The sequence below is a fragment of the Helianthus annuus genome, chromosome 13 (genome assembly GCF_002127325.2).
Source record: "Helianthus annuus cultivar XRQ/B chromosome 13, HanXRQr2.0-SUNRISE, whole genome shotgun sequence".
In the NCBI taxonomy this organism is placed as follows: domain Eukaryota; kingdom Viridiplantae; phylum Streptophyta; class Magnoliopsida; order Asterales; family Asteraceae; genus Helianthus; species Helianthus annuus.
In genome coordinates, this window is record NC_035445.2 from 67,898,999 (window position 1) to 67,918,892 (window position 19,894).

Sequence of the window (19,894 nt, forward strand, 5' to 3'; positions counted from 1 at the left end):
AACGAAGACGATCAAGTTATTCGAAGCTATCTATGTTCATCATCTTATTCGATACGGTTCAATGATTATTTAGGTGTCATGTATTTCTATGTTTTATGAAATAAAAAGGTTTTGCATTTTATATTTCTATGATTTATCCAAAAAAAAATGAATACCCGAGGCATACCCGAACCCAACCCTATCCATACCCGACCCTACCCGAACCCGAAAATAGGGTATTATAATACCCGGGTATTAGAAAACCCGACCCGAACCCTACCTGAACCCGGGTATATAGGGTATACATTTTTTATATAAAACCCGGACCCGACCCGGGTATTGTCAATACCCGATTTTGTAGAACCCGATCGTACCCGAACCCGGTTCCATACCCGGAACCGAGTATTTAGAAAACTCGATTTGTGCACCACTGCCAACACATATTCTACTTTTTAATAACTTGTTTTATATTATATAACTCAATAAGTCTCAACACAAGTTTAACTTATTTATTTTTTAACTTTATATATTTTATATATATTAATATAAGAGTGAATTGCAAATTTTGGTCTTTATCTTTATACCAAGTTTCAGACGGTGTCCTTTATATATAAAATTGATGAGTTTTGTACTTAATGTTTTGAAATCTTGCACGGTTTGTCCTTTAACCTTAACCCAATTAATTTTAACTGTTAAGTAGAGGGTAAATTCGTCTTTTTACTTATTTATTTAACATAACCATTTTAATAATTAAAACAAAATGAATTATGTATTATATATCTAAACACTCACACTTATCTCTAATACTCTCTCTCTATATATATATTTATATAATCTTAAAAACAATGGTCGGTGCAACAGTGCACCGACATAATTACAAAATTGCCCTTCATACAAATTACAATACTATTGTTGTTTTCTATTTTTTATAGTTTTGGCAGTCTTCTTCTCGAGGTCTGAACTCTGACGCCTGAGTGCCTGACAGACTTGAGTAACCCGTAGGCCTCCGCTTCACCTATGTATGGAGCAGAAGAGAAGATGATCTTTGTAAGAGAATCATGAGTTTAACGACGTACCTGACGAAAACCTTGGCCGGAAACTAGATCCATTGTTAGACTACTCCAACGCGCCTTTACTGTCCGAAGATGCGGAGCCCGTGCAGAAAGGCGTGGGTCTGCCTTCGTCCAAACGATGGGGTAGGTCCAACAAATCCTTCAAGGTTTGAAGGAGACGAGATTTTTTATCGGAAAATAGGGGAGACATTCATAGACATCAAACAACAACATAGAGGCTTCGATCGGTTGCTAAACAGAGATTTCAAACACCGAAATCAACACCGACAAAGGATTTTGATCGGTTGCGACACAGAGATTTCAAACACCGGCAAACTAGATTATGGGGTAAACTTGAGAGGGTCTTGAGAGTAGAAGAAGAGATTAGATAATAATAGAGAGAAAAGATAAGTAAATGGATTTCTATGCATTTGCAATTAAAAGTTACATTCTATATTAAATTATCCCAATAAATTCCAACTGTACCCCATAAAAAATAAACTAAAGGGTAAATTACATTTTTCGTCCTTTATGTTTGTACCGAATTGCAACGGATAGCCTTTTACTTCAATAATTACAGTCGCAGTCCTTTTTTATAAAACTCATAACACCCTACGTCCTTTAGCACTAACTAAGTTAAATTTTTCAGCTAAATATAACATGTGTCTTGCACATGAGAGGGTAGGTTAGTAATTTTACTATTATATTTAAAATATATTTAGAGTAAAATGCACGGATAGTCCTTGTGGTTTGGTGAAATTTCACCTTTAGTCCCCAACTTTTCAAAATTACACTCTTAGTCCCTGTGGTTTGACAAGTTGTTACTTGGATAGTCCCCAAAGCGGATGAAGGTTACTCGGATAGTCCCTGTTTTGACAAGTTGTTACTCGGATAGTCCCTGTGGTTTGACAAGTTGTTACTCGGATAGTCCTTGTCATTTCACACCCACTTAACCCGAAAAACTAACCTCCATCCTCTTTGGGGACTATCCGAGTAACAACTTATCAAACCACAGGGACTAAGAGTGTAATTTTGAAAAGTTGGGGACTAAAGGTGAAATTTCACCAAACCACAGGGACTATCCGTGCATTTTACTCATATATTTAAGAAAATAAACAATTCTAACCTCATCATGTACCTCTCTATCATCTTCATCTGTCCCTCCCATCTTTCTATCTCTCAAACCAACACCATTGTGACAATTACCACTCCCACCACCACCAGATCCACCACACCACCGCCTCCATATAGATTCGTCCGCCACACCGTCACAACGCCTCCATCCAGATCCGCTACACCGCCACCTCCATCCAAATCGTCGATGGCTTCCTGAACACGCAATCGGAATCTCTGTGCATCGAAACTCCCGTTGGAGAAGACGTGTATGCTTTGAGAGAAATCGGCGTTGAAGATTCCGTCGGAATATTCAAAAAAGCGATGAAACCGTTGGTGGTTAACGGTCCAGGGTTCCGGCAACTGTTTGAAGATAATACGTTTGATGGTTGATGGAGTTTTGGATAGATCGGATAAAACGGAAACTGCCGGAGAAGACGTGTACGCTCTGAGATAAACCGTTGGTGGTTAACGGAGTTTTGGACAGATCGGATAAAACGGCGTCGTTCGCGTCGGAAATTGGCTGGACGCTTAAACCGGAAGGATACGTTGTTGTTCACACAGGTTCTATAGATACATATAGTTTCAATTCTTTCATTCTTTTATCATCGCGGTTTTCAGTTTGGGTTGGGGTTGGAGTTCTAACTGAAATAAAGATTTTCGGTTTTCAAGATCTGTAACCCAGCTGTTTACACAAATATGAAGTGAGTTGGATTATTTGATAGAAATTATATGCAGATTATGATCAAACGGCTAATTTTTTATTCTTGATCATTGCGGTTTTAACGTATTTGACTTCCGAAGAAGTTGGGTTGCAGATCTGCAAAGGGTTAGGGTCGGTGGGTGTGGCCGGAGTGGTGGCGGCAGGATGTGGCGGTGGCGGCAGGATGAAGTGGTGGTGGCAAGATGTGATGGTTAGGGTTAGGAAATTTGAGAAGACGAATCTTATATACAATATTTTTTGTTTTATTTATTAAACATTTAAATAAAAAATGAATTGACAAAAATACCCTTGAGTGAATAAACTTAACTGAAAATTTTAATCTGGTTAGTACTAAAGGACGTAAAGTGTAACAGGTTTTGCAAATAAAGGATTGTGACTGTAATTATTGAAGTTAAAGGCTATCCGTTCTGATACAAACATAAAGGACGAAAAGTGTAATTTATCCTAAACTAAATAATAGATTCATTTAGTTAAGGTGGAACTTAATCGTAAAAGAATGGTAACAAAGTTGTCTTTTTACTGTATCCTTTTTCAGTTTTTCCTATAGATAAGTTAAATTGTATTTTTATTTTTATTATTTATCTTTCCTACATGTAAGTTCAGGTGTAGTATTAATTCATCTTTCATATTTTCAAACTATTAATTAATTATAAACTAACAATCCATATATTTCTGATTAGATCACGTTTGAATAATAATAATAATAATAATAATAATAATAATAATAATAATAATTAATCAACTAAATAATTATATTAAATATATTTTAATAGCATAAATATTTAAATGAAAATTAAAATAAGTGATGACGTGGAAAATATAAGCATATTTATAGGGTTAGAGGCGAAATTGAGGTTCTTTAAATATATGATGTGATAACTAATTTGGTAGTTAGAAACGCCTAAAAATGTTTTTAGCATTGAAGATAGTCTTACATGTTATCTGAAACACTATCACCCATCCCATTCGGTTGACTACAAGCCAAATCGACGATGAGAAGAAAGAATATAGAAAAAATGTGCATAAATGTTCGAATAACCCCAATCAAAGATACCTTTACCCATCGATAGTAAATTTGATGAGAGAAAGAGGATTTTATTCTAAGATAAAATATAATTGAAATCTTTTAGTTTTATCAAGTTGGTCAAGGGTTCGGACGGGGATTTACAAGATCCAAGCAATAAGCAAGTTTGGACAGACAACGAGCAATAGTGATGGTCAAAATCTAAAGACGAGCAAGAAATGCAGTCCTTCTGGAGAACAACAATAATCGTGGTTGGGATCTGAAAAGAAACAATGCCATACTATCTAGATAAGAATGATTTTTCAAGTCGAAGTTAAAACTCTTTCAACAGATGCAGAACTTTAGACCTCAATTATTTTTTTTAATTACTTTTACGACTTTACACCAAAATATGCGAGAAAATATGCTCCTTTTATCTATGCCTAACCACATTAATGCCACCAACGTAATGTGTGTAACAAAGTAAAAAAAAATGTGTCATGTCTTGCGTTGGCACTCCACGTTAATGTCATCATTGTATCGCATGTAACGAAGTCACAAAAGTGGCATTGCCGCCGCAACGCACGGCAAGGTAAAAATCTAGTATATATATATAGCATCATCACCTGCTACTCAACAACCACACTAAACAAATATCCTAAACACTCGACCCAAATGAACACATCAGTACAGATTACATAAACCCATAAATATCGAAAATCCAATTAAAATTATACTCAATCCGGTAATACAGAATCAATTTTCTCCAATAAACCTAAAAAACTAGTGAAAATTAGAAACTAGATATAAAACCTTGAAATGTCAAACCTATTTACAGCAAGTACCATCAAAATTGAATCACAAAGTTGCAGAGTTGAACACCAAATTGATTGTATTACTCTTCAATTAGAGCTAGTGATCAAAATTAAATAAAACTAAACAAAACCCTAGAATTATACCGTTTTGGTTGAATTAAAGGTGTCGGGGTGAGAATCGGAGTCGTTGATCAACAGTGAGCTATATATGAATCCTGGAAAAGTGTAGAATTGATCAGAGATAACAATTTTACGAACGGACCGTGGGTTTCTTTGTTAGATCTGGTTCTCCAAGTCCGGCCATTGTAAGATTGTCGTTTTGAATCGGAGACTTGTACATTGTAGACCTTGATTTTCAAGACCCAATATGTGACTGCCGTCCTTTACAACTGTAATACCTTGAAAATTCATGTCCAATAATGTATGAACACGTGTCATAAGCTCGGAACGTGTGAAAGAATACTTTAGAGGAACTAAAGTGGGCAAACAAGGAAACTATGTGAATATAAGGGTCCAAAGTGTCAGCAATGGATAATTATATTTAAAAATAGCCCTACAAGATGTTGGTACCTTCAAACGAAAAAATCATGGATCATACGAAGCTAAATATGAAAGAAAGTGAGAAATTACAAACCACAGGGGCTAAATGTGTCAACATGTGTAAAGTATACCTCTGAGTGACCTTTTAGCAGACCCGAAGCTTTGTAACGGTAAATCGTGCTCACTAGAATATGTGATGAAAATTTCATAAAGTTTCGTTATCGTATGAGAAAGTTATGATCGAATTCGTGTTCGAAGGGTTAAAAGCATCAACATTGAAATTCAAGGTCTTTCGGGTGATCACAAAGTTAACAAAGGACTTAACAAAGTTAGTAAAGGTCCTAAAGCCCTTAAAAATAAGGTTAGAGGGCTGAAATAGCAAAAATAGGACTTAAAACCACGTTACAAAGGACCAGGGGCTGAAATGCAATTTTTAAAACTTGCTTGGCTGGTTCTGGCAGGTCACGCGGCCCGCGTAAGAAACCCTTAAGGGTTTACGCGGCCCGCGAGAGAGACACAGCGACAGAAAAATCCTGGCAGCTGCCAGTTCAGGTCTGTAACCGACTTTAAATAGTTGTTTTCTTATACCAGAGGTCTCTCCAATGGTTTTTCATGCAATAGGGGCACTTGGACTGATCTTATAACATTTGTAGACTATGTTGGCACCATCTTATGCAATCAAAATGCATATATAAGGAACTTGAGGTTGTAACAACTTTGCTCATTCATTTGCAAAGATCACAAGACTCACCTCTGGAGCTTTCTGGTCAGCAACAAGGATTCATTAGGCTCCCTAGTTGTAATTAGGACTCTTGTAAGCATTCTTAACCCTTCTTAATTCGTTTTAGCTTAGTTAATTAGCTAAAATTCAAACCGTCGTAATTAAGGTTTGACTTCGAGTTTAGTCAATAATTACTCAGTCAAATCTCGAATTAAAAATACCTATAAGTAGGTAATTATGTGGGTAACAAACCCTTAAAAGGGTATTTTCAGATTCCCACTCTAACTATGTTAATTGTCGAGTCAAAGCTTACCTTAAAAAGTTAACAGAATGTTTATTTTCAAATTAATGCGTAATTAGCAATGTAGGATACATGCAACATGTTTGATCATTAATATAACTTGGTAATTAACGTAAGAACATGTCCCAACATGTTCAACTCGACAATTTTCAGTTTAGGCTCGGTTTGGAACCGAAAGTCGCATAGTTCGACTTCTGCTTTGACTTTCAGTTCTGTCCCGTTTAAGCCAAGTTTAGGATTGCCTTAGAGCTTCTTTTGGACCTATTTACATGTTAGTATAACCCTCTGTGATTATACAACTTGGTTCATTAGATATCCTATTCACATGCATGTTTCCGTTAAATGCTTATATGTTGACCATTATGCCTAAATGACCTTAAAATATGATTTTTGAAAATGTAAAAGGGTAGACACCTTAGCTACTGACTTATAAACTTGCACCTAAAAATTGAGATCAGTTGGAGGTATAGATTAAGAGTTATGCTCATTAGCGTAATTAGGAGCTTCTTTTGTAATTAAATGGCGTAAATTGCATATAGCCTATCTAAACCCAAATTTTTATACAAAACTTTGTACCTACTGATATAAAATAATATTTTGGGATTTTTAAAGATTTTTATTCAATTTTAGGCTGAGCATAACTTAGTGTTCTAAGCTTAAGTCAGTTAATGCCGGTTTTGCCCTTTTGGGCTATAAAATGAGTTTTATAAATCCTATTGACCCCAAACCTTTTTCTACTGATCTAATATTAATAAAGTATTTTGAGCCTTCTGGAATTTTAAAATATCAGCTTTCTATACCAGACCCGGAAATGGCTCCAAATCGCCTTTTTAAGCGTTTTAACGCATAAGTATGTACTAGAACCTTTTAAGCATATGGGGTTGAAACTTACTGATGTATTCAGTAAATTTTTATATTCTAAACAGTAGGAAAATATTTTAAACTCAGAATTCCAGTTTTGACCTTTTAGGCCTATGTGAGATTACCAAAATGCCCCTACAGAGCATAGTATGGTTATAAGTAATAAATTTCACATATATATGATACCCTACTGTTATAACTTATTAAATTAAGTATATTTACTGATTTAATCAGACCTGTAACCCAGGTTATTATTTAAACTCTTATACACCCTTTAAAATAACCAAAATGCCCTTATGAGGCATAATTTGGGTTTAAAACCATTTGGGGCATAATGGAAGGTATCTTACTGATATCCCAACATGTTTAAGGCATATTAACTTAGGAAACTTGTATATGACTCTTATGGTTACTCGTTACGCACTTTACGCGTTCGGATCGGCTTATGTAACTAGTTTACCCATTTTAGCCGAAACGGGTCAAACCTTATCATTTCTGTCTCAAAATCCAGAATGTGATTAAGTTACCCATATTTAACAAGCATGCAAGCTTGTCGGGTCAAAACCACATTCTAAAACGGTCTTCGCCTTATCGTGCGTTTAAACCGTAATCTTCATTTAAACTAATCGGTCTAAGCTTAGGCAAAATTAAAAGACCCGTTAGGATTCTAATAGGTTATTAAAACCTTCATTCCAGATATAGGAGCCCAGTAAAAGCTATTTGTACTTGCTGATTTGATACGGCTGGGTTTAAATTTATATTTAGCTCAGGTAAATACATTTAGCTTATTTTCCCTTATACGGGCTTGGGGTACGGTATATAAAATACCGCTTGGTCGGGTAATTGACCTTAACCGGTCGATGGTTAAGTGTTGTCAAAATGATCCGTTTGAAAATGTTGTTTTGTTTGTTTAACGCCTTTGGGGGTTTAATGACCGTGTCCCGGATATCCTTGGCATCATTCAAAGAATGACCACGACCTTAGCACACGGGTGTAGGCGTACACCCGTTGTGCATTCAAATCAATAAAGTATAATCGTCGGTACGAGAGAAGTCTCGCGGCAGAACTATACTAAGTGGTGTGTCTATTAATCTTTAACCCGGCACGACCCGGACAACTGAACGCATAACAAACATGTAATTCTTTTACAAGATTATAAGCAAATAATTATCCCAAGTTATAAAAAGTTTTGTGCCACGGGCATTCAAATCAATTTTAAACCTTTTCAAAATGAGTCAGTTAAATTGTATTTACCAGTGTAAACTGACGTATTTTCCAAAAAGGCTAAGTGCAGGTACTGCGCGTAATAGGCTGGCCACTTGTAAGGTCTAGAACCTTAAAAGACACTAACGAGCTTCATGTGACAAAAATCAAACGGGTCGAATAATTCCAAAGGAAAATTCTACATTTAACTACATGGTAGCTAATATAAAATTTACAAAAAAAAAATAGTTTACATCCCAAACATTCTAAACCAACATAGTTTAACATCTAATAACTACCGGTTTAAGTTACTTACAAAAGACCCGTTTTTAACATAGACATTGTTTAACAAAAGTTTAGACCACAACAAAGATCCTTGCGGAAGCGTGCATCAAAAGTATGTTCGATCCAAATATGCCACCCATCAAGTAGCTTTACCTACATACGACCAACCAATTAGACATTTCAATTAAATAGATCATACGATATCAAGTTACTAGTCGAACTACAAGAAGACCTTTTTAAACCTTCATCCAAACATGAAGTTCTCAACATGACACATCATCCTTTCTAACTCATTCACCCATATCCATATCATGTATTTGACTTATACCAACTTGTTGCAAGTATGCGGATTCGATTGTAGAGTAATAACATTTTACCTTAAAGCATGCTAGTAATATTTGTAAGCAAAGAACTTACCTTTGTCGTTGCTAGCTTGTGTTCCGGCACGGCTTGAACTTTCTTCCTTAACTCCTATAATCAAAAATCATTTCCTTTAATCTTAGGCCATTCTTTTCATTCCATTCTTAACACAATCAAGTGAACAACTAAAGTTTGCAATTTCTAATAATTTAACATAGTAATAACATATGATAATTTCATTCAAGCATTTTAACAAACACTTGGCGCGCATACCATTTTTAAAGCATAAAGTACAAGTATCATTTGCACAACTTCAACCAAATCATATCAAGATCAACAAGAACATCAAATTAACTCGAATCTCATAAATCATGCCATTTAAATCAGTTCCAACTAACAAGTTCTCATTATAACATCATCATACATGATCCGTGTACTAATTATACTCAAGAATTTCACATTGTACCTCATAACACCCTTACCCTAAGTGGGTTTTCACTTCTAATGTTAATTTAGTCGAATTCAAGCATTCATTATGATCTGAATGATGTTCTTAGTTCATCATCCTACTAATTTCATACTAACTCATGGATTTCTTAAGACCCATAACATACAAGATCATCCAAAATATGAAATTCTACTTACCTAGTGCTTTAGCATGCTTGGATGATTAAGAAATCAAGGACATGCATGAGTATTAACCAAGATTAGAGCTTCAATTGTTGAATTTTGAATGATGAAAAAGGGTTTCCCTTGTCTTTCTTGGCTCCTGGGCGATACACACACACTGTTATGTGTGTGGTTGTGTTTTAATTTTAATTTATCATTTCCACTTTCTATTCATGTCACATTTGCCCCCTCAAGATTCAGTCTTTATCATTTATGGCAATTCCCTTTCTTATAGTTAAACTTACTTATATACTAACCAAGTTCATAATTCTCAAATATTACCCTAATGTAATTATTCCTACTCATAACCTTGTTTACAACATGAATACAATCATATTAAAATTGTATGTGTTATAACTTGTAGCATATCATATTAACATGAAAATGAGCATAATTACTATTTTGGGGTGTTACAAGTCCACCCCCCTTAAAGAAGGTTTCGTCCCCGAATTCACGTACCGAACAAAGACGGGTAGAACTTCCTCATTTCATTCTCCGGTTCCCAAGTGAGATCCGACCCCTTTCTGTGTTGCCATTGGACCAATACTTGCTTGATTTCTTTGTTGCGAAGAGTCTTTATCTTGGAATCCCTTATGGCTACCGGCCTTTCTATGTAATTCGTCTTCTCGTCTATTTCAATGTCTTCAAGGGGTACATGAGCCGTTTCATCCGTTAAACACTTCCGCAATTGTGACACGTGAAAAGTGCTGTGGATTCCTTCTAACGATGAGGGTAGTTCTAAACGGTAGGCTACCTTTCCAACTCGAGCTAAAATCTCGAACGGTCCGATATATCGGGGACCCAACTTTCCTCGCTTACGGAATCGAATTATGCCTTTCCACGGGGACACCTTCAGGAACACTCGGTCCCCCACTTGGAACTCAATAGGGCGTCTTCTTTTATCCGCATAGGACTTTTGTCGGTCTTGCGCCGCTTTTAATCGAGCCCGTACGATGTCGATCTTTTCATTAGTTATCGCCACTACATCATTTGGTGCGAGTTCTCTTTGTCCCACTTCTCCCCAACAAACAGGGGTTCTACACCTTCTCCCATACAACATTTCATATGGTGCCATTTGTATGCTACTTTGGTAGCTGTTATTATACGAAAATTCCACTAATGGCAAATGTTCATCCTAGTTTCCCCCGAAATCCATCACGCATGCTCTCAACATGTCTATGAGAGTTTGAATCGTTCGTTCGGATTGGCCATCCGTTTGTGGGTGGTATGCGGTACTTACATGCAATTGGGTACCCATTCCTTCATGAAATTTCCGCCAGTAACGGGAGGTGAATCGCGTATCCCGATCTTAAACAATAGACACCGGTACACCATGGCGAGAAACAATCTCATTCACATAAATTTCCGCTAACCTTTCCGAGGAAAAAGTCTCCCGAATGGGTAGGAAATGGGCGCTTTTAGTAAGGCGGTCGACACTGACCCATATTGCGTCATGCCCTTTCTTTGTTTCGGTAGTTTGGTTACAAGGTCCATGGTTACATTTTCCCATTTCCATACCGGGATTTCTAAGGGTTGTAATTTCCCGTATGGTTTTTGATGTTCCGCCTTTACTTGAGAACATGTCAAGCATTTAGATACATACTTAACAATGTCGCGTTTCATTCCCGGCCACCAATAATTTTCTTTCAAATCCCGGTACATTTTAGTGGCTCCCGGATGAACCGAGTAACGGGACTTGTGTGCTTCTTCCAATAATAAAGTCTTTGCTTCATAGTGTCGCGGTATCCAAACCCGCCCAAACCTCGTTCTTAACCCACTCGCGTTTACTTCAAATTTATTTTCAAACCCTTTCGTTCTTTCACTTTTCGGATCACCAACATTTAAGGACTTATCTTGCGCCTCTCGTATTGTTCCAAGAAGATTTGGGGTAACTATCATTCTCATCGATTTCACTCGGATAGGTGGTGGGTATTCCTTCCGGCTAAGTGCATCCGCCACAACATTAGCTTTACCTGGATGGTAAAGAATGTCACAGTCATAATCCTTAATCAATTCCAACCATCTCCGTTGCCTCATAATGAGATCTTTCTGCTCGAAGAAGTATTTAAGGCTTTTGTGGTCTGAATAAATTGTACACTTTGTTCCATACAAATAATACCTCCAGATTTTTTAAGGCAAACACTACCGCCGCCAGTTCAAGATCGTGGGTTGCATAGTTAATTTCATGTTGCTTTAGTTGTCTTGAAGCGTAGGCAATAACCTTGCCTCGTTGCATCAAGACACAACCCAACCCTTGATGAGATGCGTCCGCGTATACAACTAAGTCTTCCGTTCCCTCTGGCAGGGTTAATACGGGAGAGCTTGACAATTTCTCCTTTAACATTCGAAAATCCTTCTGTTGATCATCATTCCATTCGAACCTTTCTTCTTTCTTTGTCAGCTTAGTTAAAGGAAGGGCTATTTTGGAGAAGTCTTGGATAAATCTCCGATAATAGCCGGCTAGACCTAGGAAACTTCTTACTTCACTAACATTCTTCGAGGGTACCCATTTTATCACGGCTTCCACCTTAGAAGGATCCACCAAAATTCCCTTTTCATTAATTACGTGACCTAAAAACTACACTTCCCTGAGCCAAAACGCACATTTAGAAAACTTAGCATATAATCTTTCCCTTCGAAGCGTCTCAAGTACCTGACGTAGATGACTTGCATGTTCAGACTCGCTACGAGAGTATACTAAAATGTCATCAATAAACACTATGACGAACTGATCCAACATATTTCAGCATACCCTATTCATTAGATCCATAAAAGCGGCCAGAGCGTTAGTTAACCCGATTGACATTACTAAAAATTCATAATGTCCGTAGCGAGTTCTGAACGCAGTCTTAGGTACGTCCTCTTCCCTTACTCGTACTTGATGGTAGCCCGATCACAAGTCAATTTTTGAGAACCAACTTGCCCCTTGTAGTTGATCAAAAAGATCATCTATTCTCGGAAGAGGGTATCGGTTCTTTACCGTGAGTTTGTTAAGTTCACGATAGTCGATGCACATTCTCATCGACCCATCCTTCTTTTTAACGAACAAAACAGGCGATCCCCACGGGGACACGCTAGGGCGTATGAAACCCTTGTCAAGAAGTTCTTGTAATTGGACCATTAATTCTCGTACTTCCACGGGTGCCAACCGGTAAGGGGCTTTGGCTACCGGTTTGGCGTTTGGTTCTAACTCGATACGGAATTCGACTTCCCGCTCGAGTGGAAGTCCCGGCAGTTCATCCGGAAACACATCCGGGTATTCATTCACTACCTTAGTATCTTCAATTCTTGTGGCTCCTAATTTCGTATCGAGAACATAGGCTAAAAATGCCTTACTTCCATTCCTCACGTACTTAACTGCTTCTAAGATAGTACAAAATTTTACCCCTCCTTCCCTTTCCCCATGAATGGTTACCCGCTTCCCTTTAGGAGATGTCACATGAATAATTTTGCGTTCGCATAAGATTTCCGCGTGATAACGGGATAACCAATCCATACCTACCACTACCTTAAATTCTCCCAAGACCATGGGAATCAAATCAATATCAAAATCTTCGTCCTCTATAGTGATTCTACAATTTCTACATATTTCGTGCAAAAGGTAACTCTTACAATCGGCAATTTCTACTTCAAGTGGTGTAGGCATTCTTTCTATTGTGAACAAAGGGGAATATGCAAACTCGCTAGAAATGAATGATTTACTAGCCCTGGTATCAAACAACACATAAGTGGGTATAGAGTTTATCATAAAAATACCTGACACCACATTTGGATGAGCTCTAGCTTCTTCTGTAGAGATTTGAAACATTCTTCCTTTAGCTTTAGCGGGTTCTTCCTTCTTTCCTTCTTTCTTCACCCCTTGTTTAAGCTTTGGGCATTCGACCTTCACATGGCCTGATTCATTACAGTTGTAGCACACCCTCTTGGGATTTGGACAATTATAGTACGGATGCCCTTCTTGTCCGTAGTTGTACACCCTTTCCTTCCCAATAAACATTCACCCGAATGGGGTTTTCCACATGTCTTACATCGTGGAAACCCTCCTTTGGAAGCTTCTTTCTTTCCTTGATCATGCGTTTTAGGTTTCTTAGAATAGCCTTGTGTTGACCCCTTCTCGGCTTGCCTTTTCTCCCCACGTTCATCTTGCCTCTTTATCTCAATTTCCCTATCCCTTGCCAGGTCAATGATCTCGTCCAAAGTTTCACATTTAGAAGGAGTTATGAACTCCCGAATTTCAGCCTTAAGCATGCCATGATAACGGATAATCTTCTTCCTTTCCGTTCCGACTATTTCTTCGCAAAACTTTAACTGATCGAGGAAAGTGTTCGTGATCTCATTGACTGATTCATCCTTTTGTCGGAGTCAGAGAAAGTCTTCTTGGATTCGATCCACGGCTGATTGTGGACAATGGTACTTTATAAAAGGTTGTTTGAATTTTTGCCAAGTCAAAGTTTGAACTCTATCCTCTCCGATCTCTTTACTATACGAATCCCACCAATCTTTAGCCCTTCGTAAAAGTTGCCCTGTGGCAAACATAACTTGATCTTCTTTGTCACAATGACTTCGAATGAACACTCCCTCCATGTTAGGTATCCATCTTTGGCATTCGATGGGATCAATTTCCCCATTATAAGTTGTAGGCTTACATGCCATGAAATCCTTGTAGGTGCACCGTCGTGCTTCCTTCTTGCCTCGAATCCCGGTTATCATTTCTTTTAACTCATCCACCTTGCTCGTTATCATAGTCTCCACCGTACTTAGTACTTGGCCTTCCACTTCTTGTGCTAGCTTTGAAACGTTTGCATCAAATGCTTCGTTACTTCATCCGAAATCATCTTGTTTAACTCGTTTCGAGTTATACGTTCTGTGGTATCCGTGTTTCCTCCACTTGCCATCTACAATTTAAACGTTCATATTAATAATTGTTACATTCATTCTCCTCATCTTTCTATATATCATTAGTTTTTAATAATTTCATTCTCACGAGTCATAAACCCATCAAATCTTTCTTTACAAACATTCTAAATGTGTTAATTACTTCATCCATTCGTATGTAAGAACTTCTCATTCTTTCGCATATTCATCATTAAAACATAATAGCTATCTTGAATTTCTTAGTTTCATAGTCAATTTGGGGTGTTCCTTGTGTTTAACGAATGCCAGAACAGAACTAAGGGCCTTAGCATAGTAAACAAACAATTTCAGCAAAAGCAAACATGGGGGACCCGTCGCCGACGGGCTCGGGAAAGTCCCGTCACTGCCTTTTGCCCGTAGGCAGGTAGTTAACGCGTCGGATGAGGGGGTGCCGTCGCCGACGGCATAGAGGCCGTCGCCGACGGGCTCTCTGATGTGCGGACGCTGTTTGACCAAAATTTTTCATTCCCGGGTCTTCTCTCCTACCCGAAATGGTCTTGGGCAGTCCCGAAACCCTCCATTACATCCCATAACGTCCTAACCCATGTTATACTAGTAACTAAACCATAACCCATTCCCGTTTCTATCTACAAGTATGAAATCCTTAAATTACTTACTTGCGTGGCGCTTTGGAACGAACACACTTTCACAAGAGCTTTCGGTTTGAGTTCGAGCACCATAACTTACTCGAATCTCTCAAACCTAGGCTCTGATACCAACTTGTAAGGTCTAGAACCTTAAAAGACACTAATGAGCTTCATGTGACAAAAATCAAACGAGCCAAATAATTCCAAAGGAAAATTCTACATTTAACTACATGGTAGCTAATATAAAATTTACAAAAAAAAAAAATAGTTTACATCCCAAACATTCTAAACCAACATAGTTTAACATCTAATAGCTACCGGTTTAAGTTACTTACAAAAGACCCGTTTTTAACATAGACATTGTTTAACAAAAGTTTAGACCACAACAAAGATCCTTGCGGAAGCGTGCATCAAAAGTATGTTCGATCCAAATATGCCATCCATCAAGTAGCTTTACCTACATACGACCAACCAATTAGACATTTCAATTAAATAGATCATACGATATCAAGTTACTAGTCGAACTACAAGTAGACCTTTTTAAACCTTCATCCAAACATGAAGTTCTCAACATGACACATCATCCTTTCTAACTCATTCACCCATATCCATATCATGTATTTGACTTATACCAACTTGTTGCAAGTATGCGGATTCGATTGTAGAGTAATAACATTTTACCTTAAAGCATGCTAGTAATATTTGTAAGCAAAGAACTTACCTTTGTCGTTGCTAGCTTGTGTTCCGGCACGGCTTGAACTTTCTTCCTTAACTCCTATAATCAAAAATCATTTCCTTTAATCTTAGGCCATTCTTTTCATTCCACTCTTAACACAATCAAGTGAACAACTAAAGTTTGCAATTTCTAATAATTTAACATAGTAATAACATATGATAATTTCATTCAAGCATTTTAACAAACACTTGGCGCGCATACCATTTTTAAAGCATAAAGTACAAGTATCATTTGCACAACTTCAACCAAATCATATCAAGATCAACAAGAACATCAAATTAACTCGAATCTCATAAATCATGCCATTTAAATCAGTTCCAACTAACAAGTTCTCATTATAACATCATCATACATGATCCGTGTACTAATTATACTCAAGAATTTCACATTGTACCTCATAACACCCTTACCCTAAGTGGGTTTTCACTTCTAATGTTAATTTAGTCGAATTCAAGCATTCATTATGATCTGAATGATGTTCTTAGTTCATCATCCTACTAATTTCATACTAACTCATGGATTTCTTAAGACCCATAACATACAAGATCATCCAAAATATGAAATTCTACTTACCTAGTGCTTTAGCATGCTTGGATGATTAAGAAATCAAGGACATGCATGAGTATTAACCAATATTAGAGCTTCAATTGTTGAATTTTGAATGATGAAAAAGGGTTTCCCTTGTCTTTCTTGGCTCCTGGGCGATACACACACACTGTTATGTGTGTGGTTGTGTTTTAATTTTAATTTATCATTTCCACTTTCTATTCATGTCACATTTGCCCCCTCAAGATTCAGTCTTTATCATTTATGGCAATTCCCTTTCTTATAGTTAAACCTTACTTATATACTAACCAAGTTCATAATTCTCAAATATTACCCTAATGTAATTATTCCTACTCATAACCTTGTTTACAACATGAATACAATCATATTAAAATTGTATGTGTTATAACTTGTAGCATATCATATTAACATGAAAATGAGCATAATTACTATTTTGGGGTGTTACACCACTCCTTTGCATAAGTAAAAGTCTCGCAAGCTTAGGATGTATGAAGTCTGTTGAATAAAAGTTTCCTCTTTGCTTTGATCCGCCTGTGGATCTATTTCAACTGTTGTGATACTTGATATTACAATTTTATTTGGTTGAAATAAATCTATCTTTTGCTTCCGCTGTGCATTTATATTTTGAATTGTTTGACTATGACGATATCAACTACGTCACGGACCCCCCACCGGTGACACGTGGAAAATAGGGGTGTGACAGGTTGGTATCAGAGCCAACGCTGAGTGAATTAAACACTAGCCTTTTGTGTTTAATCTCAGTTAAATAAATGCACATTCCTCGAGTTCCGAGTCTAGACAAAGAACTTAGGACAAACTCTGTTTCGTTTTGTTTTAATTGGTGTTTTCTTTATTATATATTTGTTGTTGTATCTTTGCTTACGTTTGCAGGTTAAAAATGCCGCCAAGGTTTTTGAGAGGAAGAGGCAAGGGCCCAGTTACGGGCCATGACCATGAAGTCGGGCCTTCGCACCGGCGTACCCCATCTATCACAATGAGCACTAGCCCTCCGGAGCCGTGGAGGGTTTACGTTGAACCCGGGAGGCGATCAGTCTCCTTAAGTTCCTCACCGTCCTATTTGCATTCTTTCGGGCCGCAATCCGAAAACGAGCCCGACAACCCTCCGCCTTCCTTCATACCGTTGCAGCGGTCAAACTCACATCATTCTTTTGGTGACCCTACCCCTGCTTTCCAGAGCCGGTTCAACCCGGCTAATTTCATTCAAGAACCCGTGGGTTTTAACCCACTAGGACATGAGGATCACTTCTCGGGTGAAAATGACATGGATGAGGACACGGATCCCGTGGAGCCTGCAACCGGGACCCCGAACCACCCCATCGAAATCTCGGATGGGTCCTCATTTCACGGGTCGCCTTACCACGGTCCGGACAGCTACGAGGCGAGATTCAGGCAGATTGATTGGTATTTTACTCCCTCTCACCACTCGTCTCCTTACCAGCAGCAGCAGCAGGATCCTTCCGAGGATTCCCGATTTGTGGCAGTCACTCCGCCACCACCACCACCAGTGGAACAGCAACCGCCTCCGGAGCCACCAAGGCGGAGAAGGTCAAACGCGCGGATGTCCGTGCGAGGAGGAGTCCGCATTAGCACTCCCCAGCCCTCGAGTGGCAGTCATTATCCGCCACTCCAAGAAGAAGAAAACCCGCAGATGGGAGGTCCATCAAACCCCATCCCAGAGATCAAATCTGCGCCTATGGCGCCACCATTGGGTTTCGATAACTCAATTCCTGCCTACGCCGGTTCAGCGGCGTATAACCGTTTTGAGCAGCCGGCTCATACCCAGTACGACTATGCTAATGTGGACCCATACCAGGAGGCATGGGACTACAATGCTCGTCACCCAGAGGGACCCTATGGTGGTCTTTGGACCACTGGTTACCCAACTTATGGGTACCAGCGTCCGCCACCCCCTCAACCTCTGTACCAGCTGCCGCAGCCGCAGCTAATCCTGCTGGAACGTCAACAAGAGGTCCTCGATAGATTAGACCGATGTGAACGAGAGATTCAAACCGAGCGTAGTAACACTCGAGGCTTCTTCAAGGGGTTGTTAGACCTGATCAAAGGGAAGTCCAAGAGAAGGGGTCACCAAGTCCTTGCGTGGACTTTTTGTTTCTGTACTCAGCCCTTGCGTGGGCTTGTCTTTTAGTATTCTGCCCCTGCGAGGGCATGTCTTTTAGTTAACCCCTGCGTGAGTTTGTTTGTTTTTCGCCCCTGCGTGGGCATGTTATTTTTGTAGAAGTCCCGTTTAGGGCAAAAATGTACTTGTTGAATTATTTATGAGATGTTAAATTTAAATTTTCATTTTACTTGTTATTAATTATGTGCATAAAACATAAAATAAATGAAAATAATTTTATAATTAAAAGATCTACCATTATACATATTAAAGTGGCAAAATCTAAAAAGGACAAGACCTAGCCATGTGTCATTTTAAGACAAGGCCAAGATGGTATCTCCATAATTAGATTTAGATCTATAATTAACATCTCAACTTAGGATTGTTCTGTGTTTAATATTAAAAGAGAATCTTGGGGGTAAAACCTAGCCATGTGTCATTATAGACATGGCCAAAATGGTAGAACCTGTCCAAAAGATTCCAAATTTTGTTAACATATGTAAGTATGTTAACATGCTGGGCAAATTGTGATGCAGTAAAAATCACACACGCCATCTTTAAAAAATGGGTTAATTTAATTTCCCTGTAATTATATGACCATCCCTTAAGGATGAAGTGCCTTCGGGTAATAATTAACGTCTTCTGGGACTAAGAGACAGTAGAAGTCTGCAACTCACTGTCTAGAAGGGGTTCTGAACTACGATTCAGACCCAAATACCTCGATTCTGTGAAAATCCTGGTTATAAATTAAAACCGTCCTTGGGACTAGACTTTTATGCTAATATTAAAATGTGATATAGGATTATAATAAAGGTCCTGAATAAATAAATGAATAACAATTTAACCAGAAATGGCTAACTAAAACCATGGTTGATAAAATTATAAAACACTGTAAAAGCTACTAAATAAAACCTTGCCCATTATTTTTTATATGTAGCATTTGAAGCTACATGGCTGGGTCGGACGAGGTGAACAGTCGTCTGGTGGAAAACCACGAGAATGTTAAAATACAGGTTACTGGCGCGGAACTGCAAGCATTAGTTGACAATGCTGTTGCAAAGGCTATGGAACGCCAGCATAGTGATTATAGTGAGACCCGAAGTAGGACCCTATCTACGCCGCATTCCAAGCCTAAGACCCATTCTAAGGCTCATAGCAAACCACCACCTACCCCACCAAAGTCTAAGAAAAATGAGTCTAAGAAAGATGATGACAGACATTCCTCCAATGAAAACAGCATTCCATCCAAAAGGATTGTATTTGATGATAAGCCTCGTGCCAAAGGTTGCACATACAAGTACTTTGTTTCATGTAAACCCTGAGATTT

General features: G+C 38.3%; 1 protein-coding gene and 2 long non-coding RNA genes across 3 annotated transcripts; all 3 read right to left on the bottom strand.

The window, feature by feature from the left end:
• Positions 1 to 8,573: 8,573 nt before the first annotated feature.
• Positions 8,574 to 9,737, bottom strand: LOC110902762. Its single transcript, XR_002571401.2, has 3 exons — positions 9,603 to 9,737; positions 9,015 to 9,068; positions 8,574 to 8,750 (listed from the first exon to the last, which is right to left on the bottom strand). It is a non-coding gene; the product is annotated as an uncharacterized LOC110902762 (long non-coding RNA).
• Positions 9,738 to 10,077: 340 nt separating this feature from the next.
• Positions 10,078 to 10,701, bottom strand: LOC110900994. The gene has a single exon (XM_022147849.1). It carries the CDS (start codon positions 10,699 to 10,701, stop codon positions 10,078 to 10,080), a length of 624 nt encoding a protein of 207 aa, XP_022003541.1.
• A 4,749-nt stretch (positions 10,702 to 15,450) lies between these two features.
• Positions 15,451 to 16,556, bottom strand: LOC110902763. Its single transcript, XR_002571403.1, has 3 exons — positions 16,437 to 16,556; positions 15,849 to 15,902; positions 15,451 to 15,584 (listed from the first exon to the last, which is right to left on the bottom strand). It is a non-coding gene; the product is annotated as an uncharacterized LOC110902763 (long non-coding RNA).
• Between the last annotated feature and the right edge of the window lie 3,338 nt (positions 16,557 to 19,894).